Here is a 26,676-nt window from a genome sequence, read left to right on the forward strand (position 1 = left end):
GAACATGGCTCAAGTGCTTGGGCCCTGTACTCACCTAAGAGACTTGGATGAAGCTGTGGCTACTGGCTTCTGCTTGACCAAGTCCTGGCCATTGTACCCATTTGAGGAGTGAACCAGTGGGTGGAAGATTCCTTCTCTCTGTCTCTGTCTCTGTCTGTCTCCCTCTCTGTATCTCCCTCTGTGACTCTACCTTTCAAATAAAATAAAATAAATTTGTTTTCAAAAATCCTGGGGAGAAAAAAAGGTATCATTGAAAAGTGAGTTCAGCATTCTGCATTGTTTTCTCTTGGGACGTTGGTCAATTTGTAAGAAGTTAATAAATCAGAGATTCAAGAGATTAACAAAGTAAGCAGAAGCTTCACTAATTGCAAGGTGAGGAGGGAAGGAGAGAGGGGGAGAGAGACAGAGAGAGAGAATGAGACTATTTTTAGGTCTGCCCAGAGGTGGGGTCTTGGTGAAGCCCCCTCCATGACTTCTGGGAATGAGAGCACACTGGAAGAAGGCCAGCCCTCAGCAAGTCTGAGACACAATCTCAAGACGTCTTCACTCCCCATTGAACCTAGGTGCTCTTCCAAAGGTGGTGGATCAGAGGAAAATTCAGTCCCATCTGGAGGAACATAAATCATCCAAAGCCTGTGTAATTTTAAAAATTACAATAAACATGGCAGAAAAAATGATCTGATCACCACAAACCAATAGGAAAAAGATAAAAGGAGCAGAGACATATTGCACTAAAAGTACAAATATATAGCACACTGCTGGATTTGGGAGTTACCAGCCCAGCACTTAACCAAAATAACAATAACAACAACACAACTCTAGTTTACATGTTCCAAGAAAACAGAAAGTCTCACTAAGGAACTGAAAAATGTAAGTTGAGGGGCCAGCACCATGGCTCACTTGGTTAATCCTCTGCCTATGGTGCTGGCATCCCATATGGGCACCGGGTTCTAGTCCAGGTTGCTCTTCTTCCAGTCCAGCTCTCTGCTGTGGACCAGGAAGGCAGTGGAGGATGGCCCAAGTGCTTGGGCCCCTGCACCCGCATGGGAGACCAGGAAGAAGCACCTGGCTCCTGGCTTCAGATAGGTGCAGCGCTGGCTGTAGCAGCCATTTGGGGGGGGGTGAACCAACAGAAGGAAGACCTTTGTCTCTGTCTCTCTCTCTTTCTATAACTCTACCTGTCAAATAAAAAAAAGAAAAATGTAAGTCTAGTGGAAATTTTAGAATGGAAATAATTCCTATAGATTCAAATAGTTAAACAGGTGTTTGGTTGCAACAGCTTCAATTAAGAAACTTCCTGGTCTCACCTGATCTTTTTTCTTGAAGATTTGTTTATGATTTAAAAGTCAGAGTTGCACAGAGAGAGGAGAGGCAGAGGCAGAGAGAGAGAGAGGTCTTCCATATGCTGGTTCACTCCCCAGTTGGCCACAATGGCCAGAGCTGTGCCAATCTGAAGCCAGGAGCTTCTTCTGGGTCTCCCAAGTGGGTGTAGGGGCCCAAGGATTTGGGCCATCTTCCACTGCTTTCCCAGGCCATAGCAGAGAACTGGATCAGAAGTGGAGCAGCTGGGTCTTGAACCAGCGCCCATATGGGAAGCTGGCACTGCAGGCAATGGCTTAACCTGCTACACCACAACTCTGGCCCCTCATCTGATCTTAATGCTGACTGCTACTTACTGCCCAAGCTTTCATGGTATTTGCCCATCATGGGCTATGACTCTGCTACCAGCTGGTTGCAGATAGTAAGTACTTTGTCATTTCAGAGTCAGGATCAAAGTCTTTGAAATAGGTCTCAGAGTTGCTTCCCAGGATGGGGTAGGTGACTGGGCCAAAAAGATCCCAGGTCTGATCATGGGCACTGTCTGGTACCCACAGTGTCTGACCAGGATCTGAGTATCCATTGGTGGTCCCTAGAATACCACCGCACCCCTTCCACTGAGAACACAGAGGTTCCAAATGCACAGCATCATGGGCCAGACTGCATCCACTCCTGAGTCTTGGCTCCTGCCCCGAGCAGGTAGCCTGGGTGTGCGAAGTGTTTCCTAATGGTTAAGTAACTCTTCTGTCCCCTGACAGTTGTGGTGGAGGAGTTTTGGGATGAGCATTTATCACCTTCAGTATCTTTGTGGCCTAAAATGGCCATCAACTCCACACCAGAATGTGTGAGAATCACGTTTTTCAATTTATTGGTATTTATTCGCATTCTACCATGAGCCAGGAAGTATGCAGGGCAGAGAGAGGCTAAAGAGCAACCACCCATGCCTGTGATCTCCAGGTGATACAGCAAGGATGGCTGCAGTGAGGACTGGGAAGAAGCTGAAAGGCAGGACAACGCAATGGCCATGTGGTTTTAGGGGTGCCTGGGAGGCCTCCTGCTGTCGTGTTTGGGGAGAAGTTTCTCCAGGGATTGGTGAGTGTTGCATCAAGGTAAGGCAGGACAGGTGTGAGGGGGCACCTGGGTGGGTTCCTGGGCACAGGGGGGGTTCCTTGCAATGAGGAAGTGTAACAGAGAGTGATGGACACAGTGGATTCTATGGTCCTGGGCCAGGCTGCAGATGAGATTTGGGTTGTCACTGCCATGGCCACAATGGAATGAGCAGGAGAGGCCTGTTGTGGGGCCTGATGCATTCAGGGAGGGGCTATAGAGACAGGTGCATCTTTTGTTCCTCCTCATTCACCTCCAGGGTCCAGACAGAGGAAGAGATGACCAACAGGCGGGATCATCACCTGACAGTAGGGGACAGAAGCCACGTCCCAAAGGTGAGTTCGTCTCTCCCCCTGGGGCATCCTCAATGCTGGGCCAGGTTGACAGGGGCTGTGCAGCCAGCTGCCTTGTCACCCAGAGCAAAAATAATACTGGGTGCCTCCTAAACCCATAAGCATGGGGTCATCATCTCAGCCTCACCCGTAGCACTGAACTGAGGGCAACAGGAGTTCTTGAAGTAGTGTAGATTCCTGCCTTGCCATGGGGCTGTGCCTGCTGCAAGCTCACCTCCTCTGCTCCAAGGCAGCCCAGCAAGGCAGGATGGGAAAATTGGGGACACTTGGTTCCATCTCAGTGTAGCCTGCATGCCATGAGTTGACAGTGACAAGGATCATGAGCTTCAGGTGTGGAGCTTCAAGTCCTGGGGGAGTCCTGGAGTGCACACACACCTTGGGCACACACATGTGATACACACAGAGAAATATGTGAGCCCCTTGAGTTGAATACAGCTCCCCCTCCCCTGAGTAGGCAACAAGGAAGCAGCAGGAAGGCAGCCTAGGCTGGAACCCTTGAGGCTGGACCAAACTTGCTAGGGTCCCTGGTCTCTGCAGAGACAGACGTGACTATGACCAGCCCAGGTGTGGCAGGGCTGAGCCGCTGCTGGCAGTGACCCCTGCATCCCTCAGGGCTGGGTGTCCTGGTGATCAGCACCCCAGGGAGCAGCAGACCTGTGGCTGCTCCTGCCTGACATGTGCTGTCCCTGTCATTGTCAGCACGGCATGTTACCAGCATGCGCCACAGGAGCTGATGCCAAGGAGTTAGTGCTTTGTGCGTGAAGCCCTGGTCCATGTCCAGGACAGGGCCCTGGTTCCTGCTCTGGACAGTCTGGGCCATGCCAGTTTGAGGTCCTATACAGGTGGTGCTCAGCGGGCTGCTCCTCTCTCCTCCATCCCAGGAGGACTTCCTGTGTCCACCTCCTAAAACTCCTGGTAAAAGGGGCTGGAACAGAGCAGGAAGGGACAGCAGGGGCTGGCAGTGCTGGGGTGGGGCCTGTGGTAGGACAGGAGGCTGCAGCCCTGGGAGTCTCAGTACAGGTCATTGCAGGGCAGCCACAGAGTATGGGGACCTCAGGAAGATGGACAGGCAGGTATGGGTTTCCATGTGCCACCTTGTGTTCATATAAGGGAGACTTCACAGTTGTGCTGTAATAAAATTGTTTTTTTTTTAGAGGAGGATAGGAGGAGGGAGAGGAGGTGCAGGTTGCCTGGGTTTGGGACCTTTCCAGCAAGTGGCAGAGGGCCCTGGCACCCCTGGTTCCGGGGCAGTTCTGCCAGAACCCTGCCCTCTTCACCTGGGCCTGGGGAGAACACAGGAACCACTTCTGGTGACCTTTAATGAAGCCAGGGCTGAGGACCCTGACCCCTGCCACAGCTGTATGTCTCTTGGGATTGGCTGGCAGGCTCCTGTGACATCACAGTCACTGAGAACTGTGCACTCTGGGTTGTGTGGTGACCAGTGGCCAGTAGTGTGTTTACTGCCCAACTGACCAGGTGTTGGTAGCCTAGGCAGGAGGCGCATTTGACAGAATCAAATGGATTCACGACAGGTGAGTGAGACTTGCTCTCTGCATGACTTGTGACGTGGGGTAGGTCACACCCCAGTGGGTGGCACTGGTCTGCCACACCGGTTTCCATGAGCGATGTGGCTGAGCTCTCAGTGGCGCCCTGTGTGAGAGCGTGTATACAGTTGTCTCTTTCCTCCCGCTCTGCTGGGCACTAGTGGTGAATGTGCATTGGTGTGAGTCTACGTCTGGACACGGGTTCAAGACTAGGAGTCAGATCAGCTGGTATCCAGTGGGGCAGTGAGGCAGGCTCTGAGAGCCCCAGAAATGTGGTTTCCAGGAGCAGGCCAGGGAAACCTTTACATTTGGACTCCCTGGAGGACATATGGATGCCAGGCTGGGGGAGGCATGTCCTTCCCAAGGGCAGGGGAGGCGAGCTGGGTACTGTTCCTGCCCAACCGTCCCTAGTCCCTGTGCTCTGGATGAGTCATCCTCCATCCTCCAGGGACCCAGCCACCAGGTGCCTGCCTGCCTGGCTGTGTGGCTGTCCCCTCTCTGACCAGTGGGACAGACCATGGGGGCAGCAGTTCCCGTGGGCTCCCCTGTGCTGGCTCACATTTGTGTGTGTGTCTTACAGATTGGATATGGACGCCCTGAGGTCTGGTAGGGCCCGGAAGCTAGCAGAGATCATCATGAAATATGAAAAGGTACAGGCTGGGGTGCTGGGGGAGGAGGTGGGACTCTGCCTCAAGTACTGTGCCTTGAAATTGGGACCCCCTTCCCTGGGACACAGAGCAGGGAGGAGGGCTCAGCTCCCCCAGTGACTGAGCACCTCACACTTCTCGCCTGGGTTCCCACTCGGCTGCAGGGTCCCCATAAAGGGGCCCAGTTTCAGCTAGGAGAAGAGGACGAGAGTGGAGCCCTCATCCCAGACAAACTTGGATTCCTGCAGTGAGTTGTCCACAGCCCAGCTCCACCCAGAGTAGGGACCAGGGTCAAAAACCCTGCCATTAGGCAGCACACCCCCACCTTGATCCAAGCTGTTGTCACAGTGCAGGCACAGGCCAGCATTTGGCCAGAGCCGTGACCCCGTGTCTCAGGACTGCAGGCAGGGACAGAGCTGGACTTGGGGAAGGCACTGGGCACTCTACTCTGAAGCCTCTGTTTCTGTTGAGTAGAGGGGGTGGCTTAGGGTCCTGTCCTGCTCCCAGTGGACACAGCCTGGCCATCAGCATTCCAGATCTGTGTCCACAGGGTTGGGGCAAATGCTAGTAGGTGAGGAGTTGTCCAGCAGGTGCCTGGGTCTCAGGGTCCAGGCTAAAGGCTTATTAAGGCCTGGCCTGAGGGACAGCCAGGGGTGTGGCCTCTGTGGCTCTAAATCTGCCTGGGTGTTTTCCCAGTACAGACCTGGGTGGGGGGTGGGGGTTGCAGCTGAGGGCCCTGCCCCCAGGGTCTGTGCTGGGAGATATGGGGCCTGCAGACAGGAGTCAGACTTGGAGGCTGTTCCCACAGATCTCTAGGAGAGAGGCCCTGTGGCTGGACCTTGGGCTCCAGTGACCAAGAGGGATGGAGCCATCTCAGGCCATCTCTGGTGTGACTCAGCAGCCCACCTTAGCACTGGGATAGGGGGTTCTGCCTCCATGTTTTGCCAGAACCTGGAGAAAAAGAAGGAGCAGAGTGGTGGAGAGATGGCCATGGTCTGGGCTGACAGAGGAGGGGTGGGGGTGGGGAGCAGACACCTCAGGTGGCCAGTGCACAGGGGAGGAGGGTGGGCGGGGTGGACCCTAGGGTGTGGTGGTCCCAGGTGCCTCAAGCCCCAGGTGCACACTCACAGCACTGAGCATCTCTCAGGCAGGCCACCCAGACTCAGTTCCAGGGTGACTTCCTGGGGAGAGCTGATGTGGGGACACATTTCTCTTACCCCTGGGCAGCCTGGCCCTTCTCAGGACAGCAACCCCCCAACCACTGTGGGGGGGCTGCTACACACCCAGGAAAGAGGACCTCTGACAGGCCTGGAGCCCCCCACTGGCAGTGAGGGCCCCTACCTGGCCGTGGACTCCCTGTGCTCATGGTCACAGCCCCTGCTGGGTGTCTGCCTGCAGCATGGCTGCCCTCTCCCTTCCCTTCTCTGTGCCCTGGGCTGCACCTCAGCAGGGTGAGGAGGACACAGGTCCTGTCCCAGCCTTGCTGGGGAAGTGGACCATGCGTGGTTCAGTGCTCATTCTCATGGTATTGTCTCTCTTGCCTTTAAGTAAACAGAAGCCTCCCAGGCATGGATGCCTGGCAGTGCAATGGGTAAGCTGACCTTGGCCATGGACTCTTCATCTAGGAGGCAAAACTTGCAGGCCTGTGGGTATGGGCAGTGGTTAGGAGGAGTGCCATATGGTCCTCCAGGGACAGAAATCCCCTGGAGATCTGTTGAGGCCCACCTGCCCCAAGCAGGCCTGCAGCTCTGGGGTCTCCATCTGCAGGCCACCATGACCCACTTGCCTGGATGAGAAGTGATGGGCTTGAGGATGGCTTGTCCTGTGGGCAGAGCCCAAGCCCCTGAGGCTCCCCTTGTTGGAAGGCCTGGGTACCATGGTTTGCCTGTTTTCTGACTCCTCCCAGCTGAGTAGTCCACAGGGTTCCAGAGCTGCACCCAGTGACCACTCTCAGAGGCCGACTGCTGGGCTCATGCCATCCTGTCTCCATTCCTAGCGTAAACATCAGGAGGGCCGCTGGCTGCAAAAATGGATCAAGGTGCTATGAAATTTCACCAAGTACTGTAGCAACAAGAAGGTGCCATGGACCTGAGGGCCCCTGGGGACCACTGGGAGCAGAGTTGGGATGGACAGTGCCAATCACTGTGGGTCTCAGATGCAACTGTCCTGCCATGAAAGGACACAGGTCATCTCAGCCCCCATGCCGGTACACCTATGGCAGTAGAAGATCCAAAGTCTCCACTGGGGCCAATCCCAGATGCAGGGCAGGCACAGTTCCTGGTGCCCTGTAGGGGGCAGTGTATGCACAGCAGAGCCTGCACTGAGCCTTTGGCCCTCCTCTCACTGTTGTGTCAGGAGGCCCAGGTCTAGGCAGATCTCTGGGGACACAATACAGAGCCCAGGGCTTCCCCTTACTGCTGTCTCACCCTGCACTCCCCCACCTCACAGAGGGCCTGGGGAAGGTCTCACCAGAGCCGCCTCTAGTTCCACCGGAGAATTTACAAAGGGATTCCTGCCCAGGTGCGGGGAAGGTGTGGGCCCTGATCCTAGATGTGGATAAGAGGAGGGCCCAGAACCCAGGCAAATTCGAGGTATGACTCTGCGTGCAGCCCGAGGCAGCCCAACCTGCTCAGGTCTGGTAAGGGGCCTGAGGCTCCTGTGTGGTGGACAAGTAAAACCCAGGAGGAGTGGTCATTTGATTGGGGCCCCACCCAGCCCTCCCCTCTGCATCCTCCTCCAGGGTGTCATTTTAGTCTCCCCACACCCACCTGGGCCTGGACACCTGGACATTTGGTCAGGGCCACAGCCCTTATCCCTGTGGGCCCACCTGGCTGCTTGGCCCAGAACTGCCCAGTGCCATTGTGCTGGCTCCTGGATGGACAGAGACGGCCTGGAATGAGGTGGAAGTCCTGTGTGCTAGGGCCCTCAGCAGGCTCTGTCCTAAATGGACCTCCCCACATCTGACCCTGCTTGTGCGTTTCTTATGCTCGCCTGGCCCTGCCCTCACCTAGGCCTTCTCATACCTGGCCTGGCCTCACCTCACCCAGCCCCCACCTGGCCTGCTGGTTCCATTGGTCAGTCAGCTCTCCTGCTTCTGGGAATGAAGGCTGATCCAACTGTCCCAGTTGCTGGCTGCCATCCTCCCTGGCTGACATCAGGGAGCAAGGACCAACTGAACGGCCCGCCCTGCCCTCCCCCAAGTTTTCAAGTGGAGGCTGCCCCTGCAGGCAGCTCCAATCCAAGAAGGATATCCATTGTCTTGATGGAACTGGGCCTCTCCTGCAGGGGCAGAAAAGAAGGCTGGTCAGGACTGACACCTGTCCTGTGGGGCCTGAGAAGCCAGTGAGGTGGAGCTGAGGCCTGATTGGGCCCCTCCTTCTTTGGGCAGGCAGGGGTAGTGCAGAAGGACATTGGCAGAGCCCCTGGCCTCAGGCTGACTGTAGTGGGTCCTCAGTGGCCTCCTCTGCTGGGCATTGGGGGTGGCATGAGCACTAAGGTGAGTGGGAAACCCATGACCCTTCCTGGATCAGGGGAACGAGCTTCCTTGAGGGGAACTCTCCCTGCCAACCAGAAGAACTAATGTGGCTTTGGGGTGCTTGTGTGGCAGTGAGGGTTTTGCTTGTCCTGAGGCTGGTCCCTCCCCCTCAGCCCTGCCTTGCAGGAGATGAAGGAACAGGCCAGGTTTTGCTCATATCAAGTCCAACAGAGATACATACCAAGTTCCGAGAGAGATACAGAGCCAAGTGAGGCCTCTGGGCTGGAGGGGTCACTGGGATGGAAGTGCAAGGGTCCTGGGGACATGGGGTCCTAGGAGAGACTTGGGCTCAAACCTAAAGCATAATTCTTCTAGGGCAGAAAAAAATGGATCCATGGTCTTTTATTTATATTGAATAGTTGCTTTCCCAAGGGCACTGTGGAGTGAATGAAATGAATAGAAACACAAGGGGAGACAGTATTTGCAAAATACATAAAATGAAGATTGTAAATCTTAATAACAAGAAAGCAAATGTAGGCTTCCCATTCCCAACATGGGCCAAGGTTCAGGAGGGACCTTCATGAGGGCACACACAACTCACCTCCTCAATGCATGAACACAGGCTTAGTACCTAAACCACAATGGGGCTCCAGCTCACAGCTGTGATAATGGGGGACATAAAACCACTGTGAATGCCTGGTGCTGGGGAGAACATGAGGCGAGCACCACACTGGTCATTGCCAGGAACAGAGCACAGCGGCCCAGGCCCTCAGCAACACCCAGGGCCATTTCTCACAATGATAAACACACTTTCCACACGAACCCCCAGCATACATGCACATTTACACAACCACTAGAACAGCTGAGTGCACAGAAAACCCACATGTAAGATTCAGGGTTGTGTTCGCAGTCACTGGATGCAGGAATAGCCTACACGATGCTCAGTGGGGAGACAGAGAAGCAACCCGTGTTACAGCTGAATCCTAGAATAGGATGAATAGGATTCAGTGAGAGGCAGGACAGGATTTGGGCCCTGAGCTGACCTGGATGCATCTCAGGTGCATCCTGCTAAGAGAGGAGGCGTCCCTCAAGGGCTACACATGCTGTGAACCACTCACAGGACATCTACAAGAAGCCAAACCCTGGGACACAGAACAGAGCAGTGGTGGCCACGGGCTGGGGGAGTGTGGACAGTTGGCCATTGGGGGCTCGTGGGGAACACATAGGCAAGAGGAGCTGCTCCCTATGAGGCTGAACTGGTGCATGGGAGGCTGACTCCACAGGTTGAGACCCACGGGACTGCACCTCCCACAATGGATGCTCACTTGTGCAATCTGAACACCCACCTGGGGAAATGTAACTGCATGGACTGCACCCTGAGAGGGGAGAAAGTCACTGCAGGCAGTGCTTATCTGCACAGTGGACAACACGCCAGTGCCCTGATGACATCACTGCTTATGAGCAGAGTGTCATGGGCCTGTGTGTGGCTGTCAGGCTGTTAGGCACTGAGAGCCTCGGCAGCACAGGATGCACAGCCTCTGTCCTCTCTCTTCCAGACAATGCTCTTTATTTGAGGTGTTCATGGCATATTCAATGTACAACCCTGTGAGTATTCTGGGATAATGTTCCAAGGTCATATGCAGAGCATTCCATGTAGGGCGCCCCTGGTCACAGAGATCCCCAGACAGGGTTGAGGGGGCCTCTTTAATCCACAAGTCAGAGACAGAGATGTAGAAGCCAGGCTCATGGCCTCCTTGGACCCAACCTCAAGTTCCGGGAGCACAACGGAAGCCTCCTGGGCTGGTCTTTGTTCTGGCCCAGGCAGGCCTTACTATGGTGCTTCTTCCTCATGTCTGCAGTGGGGCCCAGTAGAGAGCTCCAGAGGCCATCACAGGTGTGGAGTTTGAATTCCCACAACAGCCAACCCCTTTCTGACATCTGGGGTGAGGCTCATACCTCTTCTTAACCCTGTACAGCCCCAGCTCAGACATTGCAGTATTCTCTCTGGGAACTTTGAGAGCTGCTATGTTCTCCAGTTCTTGAGATCCTGACACCCAAGAGGCAGCAGTGGGGCATGGTGGTAACCCTCAGCCCTCCTAGGAGAGGTCACCCATGCCACATAAGATTATCCCAGCCAGGGATAATCTCTCTGATGTGTTTTGTGTTCCTATAGGACTTGGACTACAGCCAGGGCCTAAGCCACGTGGTGGCCCTGCTGCTGATGTGGCTGAGTGAAGAGGATACTTTTTGGGCCCTGGTCCAGCTCATGGAGGACAGCCAGCACATGATGCATGGTGGGTGGATGGCTGTGGTGAGTGTGGTCCATGCAAGTCCATGGATGGGCATACAGACAAGTGGGACACTGTCCCTTTCTGGCTGCTGTGTGTGTAGGGCAGTCTCCCTTAGGATGGTTCCTTAGAAGCCAGGGCCAGCAGAGGGCCCAGTACCAAGCCATACCCCTCACTTCCCATCACACAAAGGTCCTGTGCCTTGTCTTTGACAAATGACCCTTAGGTCCCTACTGGCCCTTCACATCTCTCTACCCAGACTCCCATCCACTGAGCCACACCCAGGAAACATGCAGAAGGCAGCATCCACTGTAGGGTGACCCCCTCCTCACCCTGAGTGTCCAAATGGATCTGAGGCACCCAGTGTGAGTGCAGTCAGCCCAGTGGTCACGTTAAGCAGCCTGCCCTGGGCTGTCAGCTGTACTCCCCTCCCCCTGATGCTCCCCTGCACATTAGAGCCTCCCCTGACCCTCCGTGCTCAGAAAGACCCCGCCTCAAGCCATTGGCTTTCCAGCCTTCTTGGGAAGACACTCTGAAGTGGGGGGGGGCTGATATTACTCAGATTTCTACAAACTGGGCTCCCCAAAACTGGAGCAATTCCAGCAACACCTGGGATATATCACGCATCACGTGCTCCCCTTCCTGGAGAAACACCTGGTAAGTAAAGCATCTCCTTTCTCTTCTCGAGGGCTCTGTGCTCATGGAGGGGAGGACAGAAAGGGGTCCTGACTCCTTCCTGGGCCCGGGGAGGCCACATCCTCACCAAGGCTTTCCCTGGTTACTGGGGTCCACAGTAACTTGAGTATTGGTTTGTTTTCCAGCACTTGGTCCCCAGAGTTTTTGTAGATTTAAGGGGATGCTCTCCCCAGGGAAGAGTGGGTTAGGGGACCTGTGTCCCTTCAGAAACCTGCATGGCTGGAAGAGGGGATGCACTTGCTCCTGGGCTTCCTGCACCCAGGGGCTCTGCCACAGGGCTCAGATTAGAGGGAGTCAGGCCTGGGTCCTGGGCCCTGAGCCCTCTCTGCCTCTTCCTTAGGAGAAGGAGGGTGTGTGCCTCTGGGAAACCACTACACACTGGTTTTTCCAGTGTTTTCTGGATGGGGTAAGTGCCCTGGTAACCCCTTGCCCAGGGAAGCTCCTGCCCCAGTGCCTGGCTCTCCTGTCTTGGTGTCCTGTGGCCCTGAGCAGGGCTGAACTCCCCCAACTCCACAGGAGGGAGCCTGCTGTGCAGACAAGGCAGACTCTGTCCTGTGGAGGGTAGTTCAATCTGAGGCTGAGCCTCAGGGCCAGCAAGGAGGGGACAGGTCCCACCAGGACCCATCCTGAGAGCCTGGCAAAGGTCAGAGCCCTACAATGAGAAGTAGGAGATCCATAAGGGCCTGGGTGCCACAGGCTGGTGTCAGCGCAGCCCAAGGGCTGACCCCTCCCCCAGGTCCCTGGGCTATCTGGCATCTCCAATGTGGCTTCCAAAGTGTACAGAGCAGTCTGGATGTCCCCAGAGTCCTGGACAGACCTTGGTGCTCTTTCTCTCTGGGCTTCTAGGCCACAGCTAGGATGCCCTATGACACTGCACTCCCACCCACTGTGAGCCCTGCTGAGGCCCTGATGGGTGGGGTCCTCCAACACCTGCTCTCCCACAGGCGCCATTCCCCCTGGCACTTAGGATGTGGGACATCTATATCCTTAAGGGTGAGCACGTGCTCACCACCATGGCATACACGGCCCTCAAAATCCATTGAAGTAAGTCCTCAGGGCCTACAGAGGCCAGGGTGCTGGGGATGAAGGAGCTGCCTGGCCATGGTGAGATGGGCTTAGGGGAGGGATGAGGAAGTTTCTGAGTCCTGAGTCCACTTGGGGAGGGCACTGAGAATGCCCCTGTTGCATCCCCCAACCCCAGAAACCCACAGTTCACAGGGAGAAGTGGCCATGGTCATCACCCAGGGAAAGTGGCCCCTGGTCAGTCCCCTCCTGTGCTTGGCTTGATACCCATGGTTGTCCAAGGGGATCTGCAGCCCATGTCTGCTGCAGGGACAGGGCTTGGAGCAGCCATGGTGGCTGTGCCATCCCTAGGGCCCCTCCCAGCCTGACACCCACCCCCATGTCTAGAGAGCCTGTTGAAGATGTCCAGGGACCACCTCCGGGAGTTCCTGCAGGTGACCCTGAAGCAGGTCCAGTCATTGGATGATGATGTGGTCATCAGGCAGCTGCGGGCCTCCATGCATGAGCTGGGGAAGCTCCAGTGCCTCCTGCCTCCCAAAGGTGAGTCCAGCACAAGGCTTCATCTGATTCTCCCTTGTGGGTATCCTTGCAAGTGCCCAGGCCCTGGCAGCCTCGTCCAGGGCCTCCCCTCTTCCTCATCCTCCTTGTTCTCCCCTGGCTCAGCAGTTCTGCTTTAAGAAGTTTCTGACAGCATGGCCTGGTGGAGCCTCGGGCAGCTTCCCTAAATCTTCCTGTGAGGTGGGGGCAGAGTGACAGCTCTCCCCCCAGGACTCTGGGGGCTGGGCTGTAGAGCTGTCCTCAGGACCCTGCTTGTGGCTCTGGCTCATTGGCTTACCTCCACTCTAGGGTGGAGTTTAGGCTCTGCCTTGAGCTTTCCCGCCCAGGTCTGGAGCAGGTGTGCCTATTCAGTGCCCCCAGGAGCCCGGAGCACATCTAGACACCCACTCCAGCAAGATGAGAAATGGCCCTGCCTGCCCAGGGGCCTCTCTCTGACTGACCCCACACAGGGTCCTGGCCCAATGACCGAAGCTGTCTGCACACAGGACCCTCATAGAAGGGGGGTGGGTGGGGCTCCCACCTGCATATGGGTGGGTGGGGCTCATACCTGCATATGGGCAGGGCTAGAGGGAGGTGTGGCTGTGGGAGACCCTGCACAGTGAAGGCCAAAGCCAGCTGGGCACTGGATCCCCTTCAGCTAAGGACACCTGGAAGGCTCAGGTGCCATGAGCCTGTTTGTGGGGGCTGAGTGCACTCCTGTGAGCAAGGGGTGAGTGCCAGAGGCAGGCACTGGAGGCCACCGTGGCAGAACCCATGTGCAGCTGAGTGTGGGGTTTGCAGTCCTAGCCTCAGGCCAACAGAAGTCAGCAGGACCCAGAGCAGCACTGGCCTGTGGGCTCCGGTGGGGGGGGGTCCCCGTGCTCGTCCCTGCTGCTGCTGCCATCAAGGACCTGAGCGCCTGGGTCCTCATGAAGAGCAGAGATGGGTTTGTCCCAGCTCTAGAGGCTGGCAGTGGGGGCCCAGGGGCAGGCTGTTCAGGCACTGGGGAGGCCCCACTGTGCTTCCAGCTGCTGCCTCCCCTGGGTGCTCATGGGACAGAAGCAGTGACAGCCCAGTCTCACCTGGAAGGGGCCAGTGGCTCAGGGGCAGAAGACATGGGGCACCCCACTACCTCTTTAGAAACTGCATTCCCTGTCCCTGAAGGCCTGGCCCAGGCTCCATGTCTGCCCCACAGCCCCAGCTCTCACCACCATCACCTTAGGCTCATTTTCTTTCCAGCCACTTAGGAGGGACTCAGATGCTGGTAATTCAGCCAATGCACTGTTAGGGTACAGGAGGTCAGGTGAGCTGGGTGATGGGGGTTCTGAGTTGGTGCCAGCGGTCCCCAGAGATGAGTGAGGTAGGGAGGTCAGGGCCATCCACCCTGTGGGGTTGTGTAGTAGCTGGAGGTGTCCTAGTGCTCCCATGGCCCAGGCTGCACACACCCTCCCCTCTGGGACCATCAGCCTGGAAGAGTCCTCAGGGTCACATGGCGTGATGAGAACCCCAGGGGTCAGGTCGGGGCAGGCACCTTACCGCCAGATGGTAGCTGTGGGAAAATAAACTGCATCTGTTCTTCCAGCAAAGCCAATGGAAGATTGCAGCCCAGTTCTGCAGGTGCCGCCCGACTCCCTGGAGCACGCTCCTCTGCCAGTGTCACTCAAGCTCAAGACCATCACTGAGGAGAGCAAAGGGTGCCACCCCATTCCTTCAGCTCCACAGGGGCCAGCTGGGGCTTCAGCTTCTGTCCCTGAGGAGACCATTCCTCTAGGATTTAATGTTCAAGCCAACTCAAAGGAAGACGCCAAAGAGGGGAAAGGGAGTCATGGCAAGAGCAGCACACAGTTCTGGGACCTGGGCTCCTCTGCGGGGGCCTCAGGGTCAGGGGGCACTGCCCGCCTCTCTGGTCACCAGTGCTCCAGGCTGGATGAGCCAGGCCCCCTCTAGCGCTGGACCTTCCTGATCAAACTCAACATGACCTTCAAAGATGATGACTCCTACTCTGACAATGAGGACTACAGTGGCCTGGAGGAACTGGAAGAGGAAGAAGAAGAAGAGGAAGACCGGGCTTCTGAGTCCCCTCCATCTCCCTGGCCAAAGTTGCTGCAGGATCTGCGATCCATCCTGCCCAAGACAATTTTTGAAGAAGATGAGGAGGGAGGCAGTGAAGAGGGCACCTCCCCAGAGCCCTTGTCCCCAGCCCTGTTTGTGAAGTCCTCAGAGTCTCTGCATGTTCCAGGCCTATTGGCCTCACAGAGCTTGCAGAGCAGGGGAGACCTGTCCTGATGGGGGGACCTTCCAAATCTCAGGCCACCTGTCAAAGGCACTGTGTTCTGGCCCCTGGAGCTGGGCCACCAGCAGGGTCTCAGGGCTCCTCCCCCACTTGCCTTGGAGACCCTAGAACCAGGGTCTATGCAGGCTGTCCTAGCCCTGGGATCAGGGCTGAAGACTCCCTCCCTGCATGGCAGCCCCATGCACTCTGGGGACAGTCACAGGCTGGAGCGTGCAGGAGCCAGATCTGTGCTGGGAGACCAGGCCTGGGTACCCTCCCTGGCTCGAGGCCTCATTGCTGCCCACTCCACGGAGCAGCAGGATGTTTGGGGGTGCCTGGAGGGGAAGAAAAGCCCACTATGTGTCCAGCTCAGACTGGCCAGCAGCCTGTCTTGTCTATACACGGCGGCCTCCATTATGGACAAGGCTTCTCTCTGGAGCTCATGTCTCCCTCCCTGAGAGACCTTACCCTAGCTCATCTTTGGCCAAGGAGCCAGTCAGCTGTCATAGTTGCTATGGGCACCTCCAGAGCAGGGAGATGATGTAGGACAGAGATTCAGACATCCACGGGCTGCCCATATACCCCTCCGCCTTGGTGAGGGAACCTGGGGCCTTCTGCCCCCTTGATGATTGTATATTAAATTGTTTGTTTCAGAATGTGTTCGGTCTGAACACAGAGTTCGTGTGGTTGTCATCACTGGGCTCAGAGGTCCAGTCCAAGGTTCGGGGAAGAAAGGGAAAAGTCTTTGGCCCAAAGGAGAAGCAAAATGGAGCCCCACAGACTGCTAGCCTCAGCAGCTGCCCGGGTCCTTCGCCAAGATGGGCAAATAGTGGGTGGGTTGCAGAATTTCACACAGTGGACTGCTGGTGCCCAGAGACCAGAGCCCTACAGAGAATGGCCAGGTCAGGGTAAGGCATGGGCAAGCGGCAGCACCAGAAGGGACAGTCACCAGGCCCAGGCACAAAGGCAGTGGCTGCCCTGCCCATACCAAGGCCTTCAGGACTCCAGGTGGACATGGAAGGCCGCTCTCAGGGAAAACCTAGAGGGCTGCTCTCCCCCAGGCTGAGACTGGGCCGGAACCAGGGACCGCTGGGCTGCCTGGCCGAGGTGTGGCCACCTGCCTGTCAGGAAGCCTGACCTCTTGGCTCCCACTCCCACCCCCAGGGCTGCCCTCAGTGAAATTCCAGCTCAGGACTGCCTTTCAATATGAGTTGTTAAAGGAAGCTCTTCAGGCCCTCCCAGAGAGTGCTCAGGTTGCAGTGGGAAGGGAAAGAAAATTTCCTTCGGGTTAGACAATGGGAAAGACTTACTGAGCCGCCTCAGCTCCCCGCCTCTGGCAGACCCAAATGCTGTAGACAGAAACCGATGCCTTGGTCACCCTTGGGGAGACCCCCACCTGAACCTCAGATCTTTCCCAAGGCAAGCAGAGGTGCTACCAAAGGCTGGAGTCCACTCTTCTCAGCCAGAAAAACGGTCTGGTGACCTCCGAGAGGCTGTTGAATAGGCCTGTTTATTACTTAGTAATGTATTTTAGCTGGCAAAAATTTTTGCATTTATCACATATAACACAATATTTTGAAATACATGACATGGCTAAATGAATTAATTGACATGAATTATCTGAATACACTTATCTTTTTTGTGATGAGAACACTTAAAATTTACTCCTAGTAAATCCTCAAGAATACAATTTGTTCTGTGGTTTTCATGTTATACGATAGACGGTTTTAACTTTTCCCTCCTATTTGCCTGAAATTTTGTACCATTTTATCAACATCCTGCCAAGAGGCAGGCCCTGCTTGACCCTGGTACCCACTATTCCACCCTCTACCTCTTTGAGCTCAGTTTTCTTACATTCCACATGTAAGTGGCAGCATGTGGAGTTTGTCTTTCTGTGCTGGCATATTTTAGTTACCATAATCGCCTCCAGGTTAATCCATGTTTCACAAATCACAGGCTGCAATTCCTTTTTTAAAAAAATTTATTTGAAAGGCAGAGTTACAGAGAGAGAGAGAGAGAGAGAGAGAGAGAGAGAGAATATTCTATCTGCTGCTTCACTCCCCAAATGGCCACAACAACCAGGGCTGGGCCAAACTGAAGCCAAGGGCCAGGAGCTTCTTCTGGATCTCCCACATGGGTTCAGAGGTCCAAGGACTTGGGCCTTCCTCAAAAGTGCTTTCCCAGGCACACTTGCAGGGAGCTAGAGCAGAAGTGGAGGAGCCAGGTCTTGAATTGGTGCCTATATGGGATGTTGGCACTGCAGGCTGTGGCTTAACCTACTGCACCACAGCGCTGGGCCCTGTTACTCCTTTTAAAGTAACATTCTGTTGTCTGTGTATATACATTATCTTTATCCATTAATCCATTTTTAAGGATGTATTTTATTTATTTGAAAGACAGGGTTATAGAGAGAGAGGTCTTCCATCTACTGGTTCTCTCTCCAGTTGGCCACAAATGCCTGAGCTGGGCTGATCTGAAGCCAGGAGCTTCTTCCAGGTCTCCCACATGGGTTCAGTGGCCCAAGCACTTGGGCCATTTTCTACTGCTTTCCCAAGCCATAGCAGAGAGCTGGACTGGAAGAGGAGCAGCCAGGACTAGAACTGGTGCCCATATGGGATGCCAGCACTTCAGGCCAGGGCTTTAACCTGCTGTGCCACAATGCCGACCCCCTCCAGTCATCCATTGATAGACACCTAGATAGAGTACATCTTGGCTACTGCAAATTTTACCACAATGAGCATGGGCATGCAGATCCTCTTTAACATACTGATTTCCTTTTCTTTGGTTGTATACCCAGAGGTGGGATTGCTAGGTACATACTGTAGCTCTATTTTTAAGTTTTTGAGAAACAACCATACTATTTTCCATAGTGGTTGTACTAATTTACATTCCCACCAACAGAGTACAAGGGTTTCCCTTTCTCCACATCTCCTCTGATATATTATCTTTTTCCTTTTTATGGCAGCCACTCTAACAGGTGTGATGTGACATCTCATAGTGGTTTTAATCTGCATTTCTCTGATGAATAGAGATGTTGAATTTGTTTTCATATACATGTTGGCTGTTTGTACATCTTATTTTGACAAAGTTCTAATAATATGTTTTGCCCATTTTTCAGTTAGGTTATTGATTTTGCTACTATTTAATTTGAGCTCCTTATCTGTTTGATATTGACCCCTTACTAGATGTATGGTTTGCAACTCTTTTCTCCTTACTCTGTTGATTGTTTTCTTGTGTGAGGTAATCCCATTTATCTCTTTCATTTTGTTACATGTGCTTTGAGGTTCATATCTAAAATAGTCATTGCCCGGACTAGCTTTTTCCTATGTTTCCTTCTATCAGATTTTACAGTTTCAAGTCTTACATTTATGTTCTGTGAGATAAAAGTCTGACTTCATTTTTCTGCGTGTGATTATCCAGTAGTCCCAACATCCCATATTGAAGAGACTGTCCTTTCTTAATTATGTGTTCTTGGCAACTTTTTCAAAAATAAGTTGATCATAAACATTCTGATTTATTCCTAGGATCTCTATTATTTTCTACTGCATCTATTTTTATACCAATATGATGTTTTGATTACTATATCATTCTGTATATTTTGAAACAAAGTAGTGTGATGCCTCCAGCTTTATTCTGTTTGCTCAAGATAGCTTGGTGATTTAAGGCTCCTGTGGTTTCCTACAAATTTTAGGAGTGTTTTCCATTTCTATGAAAAATGTTACTGGAATTTTGATAAGAATTTCATTGACTCTATAGATTGTTTGGGGTAGGATGGACATTTAAACAATATTACTAATTCTTCCAATCCAAAGTCATAAATACCTTTCCATTTATTTGTGTCTTCCTCCATTTCCATTATTCAAGTCTTTTACCACCTAGATTAAATTTTTCCTATTTTTTGGTAGCTATTATGCATGGAATTTTCTTCATTTCATTTTTGGATCGTTTGTTATTAGTGTGTAGAAGCTTGTGTAGTCTTTGTTGTTGAGTCTTCATCCTGCAACTTTACTGAATTTATTTTGGTGTTAACATTTGGAAGAGGGGCCTGCACTGTGGCGCAGTGGGTTAACGCCCTGGCCTGCAGTGCTGGCATCCTATAGGAGCACTGCTTCAAGTCCCGGCTGCTCCACTTCAGATCCAGCTCTCTGCTATGGCCTGGGAAATCAACAGAAGGTGGCCCAAGTCCTTGGGCCCCTGCACCTGTGAGGGAGACCTGGAAGAAGCTCATGGCTTAGTTCTTCTTCTCCTATTTCTAGTTATTAGAGCTGTGACAATAGATTGCTTATTTGAAAACTTTCTTTTTTTCTTGTTGTAGTTATTTCTTGTTCTAAACTTCTCTCTTAGAATTGCTTTTGCTGCATGCCACAAATTTTGATGTGTCATGTTTACATTTGTCTCAAGATATGCTTTAATTTCTTCATTGACCCAGTGATTATTCAGGAGCATGTTTCTTCATTTCCATGTATCTGTAAATTTTCCTAAGTTCGTTCTATTATTAATTTCTATTACCATTTATTTCTGTTTTTATTTTGTCAAAAAACAGCATTGTGACGTAGTATCTATTATGATATAAAAATATAACAAATTGGAGTTCTATGATTAGAAATAAACAGGCCATTATGATCTATAAATTTTGGAACAGTGAAGTCATTTGTATAGAGAAGGATTTTTATTTTCTCTAAAATGAGTTTGACTGTGATTTTGTTGTTACAATCCTATGGAATTCCATAGAAATTTTGCTCGTTATGGGTGGCTCAACCCAGAAAATCCATTTCTCTTGTTGCTAACCTCAGTATCAGATTTTGCTACAGCCTCTTTGGTTGTTTTGGTGATTTGAATATTTTTTCATGTATTACATTTTGATTTTTAATAAATTTTATTATGTAACATATTGTCTTTATGCTGAATGATGAAATTCTGGTAATTGGATAAATGATCTTTTGAAATCAGGACACAGGCATTTGACTTTCTGAATTTCAGTTTGTTTTATTGTTTTGGCTTCCAGCAGGCAAATTTCCCTTTATTAATGAGCTCTTCACCACGTGTCTTCTTGTTTTAAATTTGTTTATTTGCTTATTCACTTCATTCTTTCTATTTTTATTCTTTCAAATAAAAAAATACTTTTGCCATAGTATCCATTATGATATTAAAAAAAAAACCAACAAATTGGAATTTTATGATTAGAAATCTACAGGAAACACCTACCATTATGATCTATATGTCTTGGAACAGTGAAATTGAATTCTTTTGTAAAAGAAGATTTTAATTTTCTCCAAAATGAGCTTCTGCTTCTCTGGTTAAAATCATTCAGAATGCCAGAGCAAGTTTGCTGGTTATGGGTGGCTCAAGCCAGAGAAATCCATTTCTCTTGTTGCTAACCTCAATATCAGATCTGACTATTGCCTGTATGATTGGGATTTTTAAAAAAATTTTTTTCATGTACCACATTTACTTTTGGTTTATAAATTTTGTTATGTTACATTTTGTCTTCATGCAAGATAATGGATTTCTAGTAATTGGATAGGTTTCTTTTAAATCAGGGAACAGGCATTTGATATTATGGAATTCAAGGTTTTATTGTTTTGGCTTCCAGCCAATTTTTTTTCCTTTCATTTTGAGCTGATCCCCACTTTTTTCTGTTCTTAAGTTGATTTTTATTAATTTCTTTATTTATTTACTGTATAAAATCCACAACACGTTTCACATAGTTTCCCTTATGATGCAACAAAACACAAAAAATTCGAATGATGATTAGAAATCTGCAGGGAATACCTATCGTTATCTATGTGTTTTAGAACAGTGAATTTAAGCCTTTCATAGAAGAGAAATATTTTAAGTTACTCCAAAACAAGTTGGACTATGTTTTTTCTTTTGTTAAAATCATTGGGAATAGTATGCAACTTGTCAGGTTTTGGGTGGAAGAAAGCAGAAAATTTAATATCTCTTGTTCAAGACTCCATAGCACATTTGGCTACAGCCTCATTGGCATTTTTTTCATGTATTACGTTTCATTTGGGTTTATAAATTTTATTACATTACATTTTGTCTTAATGCCTGATAAGGGAATTCAGATAATTGGATAAGTGGTATTTTTTTAATAAGGGTACAGACATTTTGCATTCCAGCCATCCTAGGTTTGATTGATTTTATTTTGGCTTACAGCAGTCGATTTTTCATTTGTTTATGGGTTGTTCCCCACGTTATTTCTGGTATTAAATTTATTTGTTAATTCATTTGTTGATTTCTTTATTCATGCAAAAACAACAATATATTTGACATAGTACCCTTATGATACTAAAAAACACAAATAATTGGAGTTTTATGATGTGAAATATTTGTTTATTCATTTGTCTATTTTTTGATTCTGTCAAAAACAACAACACCTTTGACATCTTATCAGTTAGGAACAAAAAATACATCAAATTGGAGTTTGATGATTAGAAAATTTCAAGGAACACCTACCCTTCTGATCTATGTGTCTGGGAAAATGGATATTTAAGTCTTTTGTATATGAGAAGGATTTTAATTTCTCCAGAAAGAGTTCGACTATGGTTTTCTTGTTAAAATCATTTGGAATAGCAACTTGGCCAGTTTTGGGTGGCACAAAACTGATATGGAATTCAGATAATTGGGTTATTATTTTATTCACAGCACAGGCACTCCACCATCTAGAATTCTAGGTTTGTTTTATTATTTTGGCTCCAGCAGCCAATTTTTCCTTTGTTTATTTGCTGTTCTCCACATTTTTTCATGTTTTAAATTTATTTTCTTGTTAATTTCTTGTTTATTATTTACTCTGTCAAAAACAACAACACAGTTGACATAGTATCCCTTAGGATACAAAAAAAACCACAACAAATTGGAGTTTTATGATTAGAAAACTACAGGGGAATACCTATGCGTATGACCTATGTGACTGGGAAAAGTGAAATTTAAGCCTTTTTAGAAGAGCAGGATTTTGGGGCCAACACTGTGGCGAAGCAGGTAAAGCCACTGCTTGTAGTATTAGCATCCCATATGGGCACCGGTTCCAGTCCCAGCTGCTCCACTTCCAATCCAGATCTCTGCTGTGGCCTGGGTAAGCAGTAGAAGATGGCTCAAGCCCTTGGACCCCTGCACCTATGTGGGAGACCAGGAAGAAGTTTCCGGCTCCTGGCTTCAGATAGGTGCAGCCAGTTGGGGAGTGAACCAGCAGGTGGAAGTCCTCTCTCTCTCCTTCTCTGCCTCTGCATCTCCTTCTCTCTGTGTGTAACTCCAACTTTCAAATAAATAAATCTTTTTTTTTTTTTTAAAGACCAGGATTTTAAGGCTCTCCAAAAAGAGTTTGTGTTTTTCTTGTTGAAATCATCCCAAATGCTAAAACAAGTTGATTGCTTTTAGGTGACACAAACTATAAAAATCTGGTTCTCTTGTTGAAAACATCCATATCAGATGCCTTTTTGTTCATTTTTCTGTTTTGCATTTTTTTTCATGTATTAATTTCATTTTGGTTTATAAGTTTTCTTATATTACACTTTGGCATCATACTGGATAATGGAATTCTGGTAATTAAATAAATGGTCTTTTTTTTTTTAAATCAGGGCACAGGTATTTTACCTTCTGGAATTCTAGGTTTGTTATATTGTTTTGGCTTCCAAAAGTTTATTTTTCCTTTGTTATGGGCTGTTCCCCACAGTTTTTAATAGCTTTAAATTTATTTACTTGTTTTTTGTTTATTTATTCTGTCAATAACAAAAACATATTTGACTTCATTTCCCCTAGGATACAAAAAAACACAACATGTTGGAGTGTTATGATCAGACATCTATAGGGGATCTATGTGTCTGGAAAAAGTGAAATTAAAACCTTTTGTAGATGAGAAGGATTTGCAGTTTCTCCAAAATGAGTTTGACTGCAGTTTTTATTTTTTTAAACCATTGAAAATGCTAAAGCAACTTGGACAGTTTTGATTTGCACAAAGCAGAAAATGGTTCTCTAGTTGCTAACCTCCATATCAGATCTGGCAACAGCCTCTTTGTTTAGGTTTTCATATTTTCTCATGTATTACATTTAATTTTGGTTTGGAAATTTTAGTTTGTTACATTTTGACTTCATGAAAGATAATGGCATTCTAGTAATTGGATATATGGTCTTTTTTTAAACAGGACACAGGCATTTTACCTTTTTGAATTCTAGGTTTGTTTTATTGTTTTGACTTCCAGCAGCCATTTTTTTTCTTTGTTATGGGCTATATTCCACATGGTTTCTAGTTTAAATTTATCCATTTGTTTATTGGTTTGTCTATGTTTTTATTCTGGCAAAAAAACAGCAACATATTTGACATAGCATTCCTTAGGATATCAAAAAGAATCACCAAATTGGAGATGTATGATTAGACAACTACAGGGAATACCTTCACTTATGATCTATGTATCTGGAACAAGTGAAATTTAAGCCTTTTGTAGAAGAGAAGGATTTTAAGTTTCTCCAAAATGAGTTTGACTGCAGTTTTCTTGTTAAAATTTTCATAATGCTAAAGAATATTGGTTGGTTTTGGGTGGCACAAACCAGAAAAATCTGTTTTTCTGGTATCAAAACTCAGGCATTTTATCTTCAAAATTCCAGGTTTGTTTTATTGTTTTCACTTCCAACAGATGATTTTACCTTTGTTTATAGGCGGTTCCCCACATTTTTCTGCTTTTAAATTCATCCAAATCTTTATTCATTTGTCTATTTTTTTTTTAAAAAGATTAATTTATTTTACTGGAAAGAGTTACACAGAGAGAGAAGGAGAGGTGGGGGTGGGGGGATCTTCCATCCTTTGGTTCACTCCCCAGTTGGCCACAATGGCTGGAGCTGCACCGACCTGAAGCCAGGAGCCAGGAGCTTCTTCCAGTCTCCCACGAGGATACAGGGGCCCAGGACTTGGGACATCTTTTACTGCTTTCCCAGGCCACAACAGAGAGCTGGATTGGAAGTGGAGCTCCAGGACTCAAATTGGCACCCTTATGGGATGCCAGCACTGCAGGCAGCGACTTTACCTTTTATGCCACAGCGCGGGCCCCCATTTGTCTATTTTTTTATTCTCTTGAAAACAACACATTTTTCATAGTATCCCTTAGGATACAAAGAAAACACTATGATTTGGAGTTTTATGATTAGAAAACAAAAGGAAACACCTGGGCTTATGATATATCTGTATGGAAAAAGTGAAATTTAAGCCTTAATAGGAGAGAAAGATTTTATGTTTCCCCAAGATGAGTTTGTGGTTTTCTTGTAAAAGTCATTCCGAATGTTAAAGTAACCTGGCCACTTTTAGGTGACACACAAAAGAAAAATCTGGTTCTCTTGCTACAAAGCTCTATATCAGATCTGGCTACAGCCTCTTTGTTCATTTGTTTATTTTGTGTTTTTTTTTCATGTATCACATTTATAAATTTTATTATGTTACATTTTGGCTTCATGTCTGATATTGGTGTTCAGGTATGGATTAATTTTCTATTTTTATCAGGGCACAGGCATTTTACCTTGAATTCTAGGTTTGCTTTAGTATTTTGGCTTCTAGTAGCTGATTTTTCCTTTGTCTTATGGGATGTTCCCCTCATTTCTTTCTAGTTTTAACTTTATTCATCAGTTTATTCATTTGCTTTTTCATTTATTCTGTCAAAAACAATACATTTAACATAGTATCCCTTAGCATATACATTTGACATAGCATCCCTTAGCATACAAAAAACACAACACATTGGACTTTTATGATTAGAAAACTACATGGAATAATATATTTTATTATGTTACATTTTGAATTCATGCTGGATAATGGAATTCTGGTAATTGTATCAATGGTCTTTTTAAATCAGGGCACATGCATTTGAATTTCTGGAATTCAAGGTTTGCTTTAATTGTTTTGGCTTGTAGCAGCCGAATTTTCCTTTGTTAATGAGCCCTTCCTCACATTTTTTCTTGTTTTAAATCAATTTATTTGCTTATTCATTTCTTTTTTTATTCTGTTAAAAATGCTTTTGGCATTGTATCTATTGTGATATATAAAAATATACAACAATTTGAGTTTTATGATTAGAAATCTACAGGGAACACCAACTATTATAATCTATTTGTATTGGAACAGTGAAAGAGGATTTTAAGTTTTTCCAAAATAAATTTGAATGAGGTTTTATTGTTAAAAATCATTTAGAATGCTGAAACAGCTTGGCCAGTTTTGGGTGGTACAAACCCTGAAAAATCCTGTTCTCTTGTTACAAAGCTTGATATCAGATCTGGCTACAAATTCTTTGTTTATTTCACGTATCACATTTCATTTTGTTTTATAAATTTTATTTGTTACATTTTGGCTTCATGCCAAATAATGGAGTTTAGGTAATTGGATTAATTTTCTTTTTTTAAATTAGGACATGGTCATCTTACCTTCCAGAATTTTAGGCTTCTTTTATTGTTTTGGCATCCAGCAGCTGATTTTTCCTTTGTTATGTGCTGTTCCCAACATGTCTTCATGTTATAGGTTTATTTGTTTATTCATTTGTATATTTATTTATTCTGTCAAAATCAGCAACACATTTGACATAGTATCCCAGAGGATACAAAAAAAAAAAGAACAAATTTGGACTTTTATAATTAAAAAACTATATGGAACACCTATGTTTATGATCTATGTGTCTGGGAAAAGTGAAATTTAAAACTTCTGTAGAAGAGCAGGATTCCAAGTTTCTCCTAAATGAGTTTGAATGCATTTTTCTTGCTAAAATCATTCAGAATGTTAAAGCAACTTGGCCAGCTTTGGGTGGCACAAACCAGAAAAGCCCAGTTCTTAGGTGCAAAGCTCCATATAGTATGTGACTACAGCCTCTTTGTTTGTTGGTTTGTTTGTTTTGCATCTTTTTCATGTATTACAATTCATTTTGGTTTATAAATTTTAATATGTTACATTTCAGCTTCATGCTGGATAATGCAGTTCAGGAAATTGGATTACTTTTCTTCTTTTAATCAGGGCACAGCCATTTTATGTTCTGGAATTCTAGGTTTATTTTATTGTTCTGGCTTCCAGCATACAATTTTTCCTTTGCTTATGGGCTGTACTCCACATTTTCTCTGGTTTCAGATGTATTTGTTTGTTTATTTATTTATTCTTGCAAAAACATAACACATTTCACATAGTATGTCTTAAGACACAAAATAAAACACAACAAATTGAAGTTTTATGTTTATAAAACTACAGGGAACACTTATGCTTATGATCTATGTTTCTGGGAAAAGTGAAATTTAACCTTTTTTTAGAAAAGGATTTTAAGTTTCTTCAAAACGAGTTTGACCTCGGTTTTCTTATTAAAATCATTTGGAATGCTAAGGCAACTTAGCCGGTTTTCAGTGGCACAAACCAGAAAAATCTGGTTATCTTGTTACAAAGCTCCATATCAGAAATG

The 26,676-nt window shown here is 48.1% G+C and overlaps 2 protein-coding genes across 9 annotated transcripts in view; both read left to right on the forward strand.

Moving 5' to 3' along the window:
- Window positions 1-2,274: 2,274 nt before the first annotated feature.
- On the forward strand, window positions 2,275-26,128 carry LOC103351303 (USP6 N-terminal-like protein). Of its 8 annotated transcripts, none has more exons than XM_070058224.1 (7): window positions 2,275-2,426; window positions 2,684-2,759; window positions 4,902-4,971; window positions 10,617-10,737; window positions 11,768-11,833; window positions 12,838-12,990; window positions 14,570-26,128. In XM_070058224.1, the coding sequence occupies exons 3-7, from the start codon at window positions 4,909-4,911 to the stop codon at window positions 14,932-14,934; spliced, it is 768 nt and encodes a 255-aa protein (XP_069914325.1). In that variant the 5' UTR covers window positions 2,275-2,426; window positions 2,684-2,759; window positions 4,902-4,908; the 3' UTR covers window positions 14,935-26,128. The 8 variants fall into 8 exon arrangements, with proteins under 8 accessions (XP_069914325.1, XP_069914326.1, XP_069914328.1 ...); XM_070058225.1 differs by having other exon boundaries at window positions 2,377-2,409; XM_070058227.1 differs by lacking the exon at window positions 2,275-2,426 and adding an exon at window positions 10,000-10,048 and having other exon boundaries at window positions 2,685-2,759.
- Window positions 16,175-26,676, forward strand: part of LOC138845290 (zinc finger protein 300-like) — a 95,453-nt gene continuing 84,951 nt past the window's right edge. The window contains exon 1 of the mRNA XM_070057153.1: window positions 16,175-16,366. Coding sequence (XP_069913254.1) covers window positions 16,175-16,366 — 192 coding nt within the window. The remainder of the gene's footprint in view (window positions 16,367-26,676) is intronic.

Source organism: Oryctolagus cuniculus, chromosome 15 (assembly GCF_964237555.1).
Source record: "Oryctolagus cuniculus chromosome 15, mOryCun1.1, whole genome shotgun sequence".
Classification (NCBI taxonomy): Eukaryota; Metazoa; Chordata; class Mammalia; order Lagomorpha; family Leporidae; genus Oryctolagus; species Oryctolagus cuniculus.

Excerpts from the sequence above, each read along its gene's own strand:
- LOC103351303 (XM_070058222.1), top strand. The coding sequence starts at position 9,971 with ATGCACAGCCTCTGTCCTCTCTCTTCCAGACAATGCTCTTTATTTGAG. Across the intron at positions 10,738-11,767 it reads CAGCCAGCACATGATGCATG|GAGAAGGAGGGTGTGTGCCT; the intron begins GTGGGTGGATGG and ends CCTCTTCCTTAG. Across the intron at positions 12,991-14,569 it reads GTGCCTCCTGCCTCCCAAAG|CAAAGCCAATGGAAGATTGC; the intron begins GTGAGTCCAGCA and ends CTGTTCTTCCAG.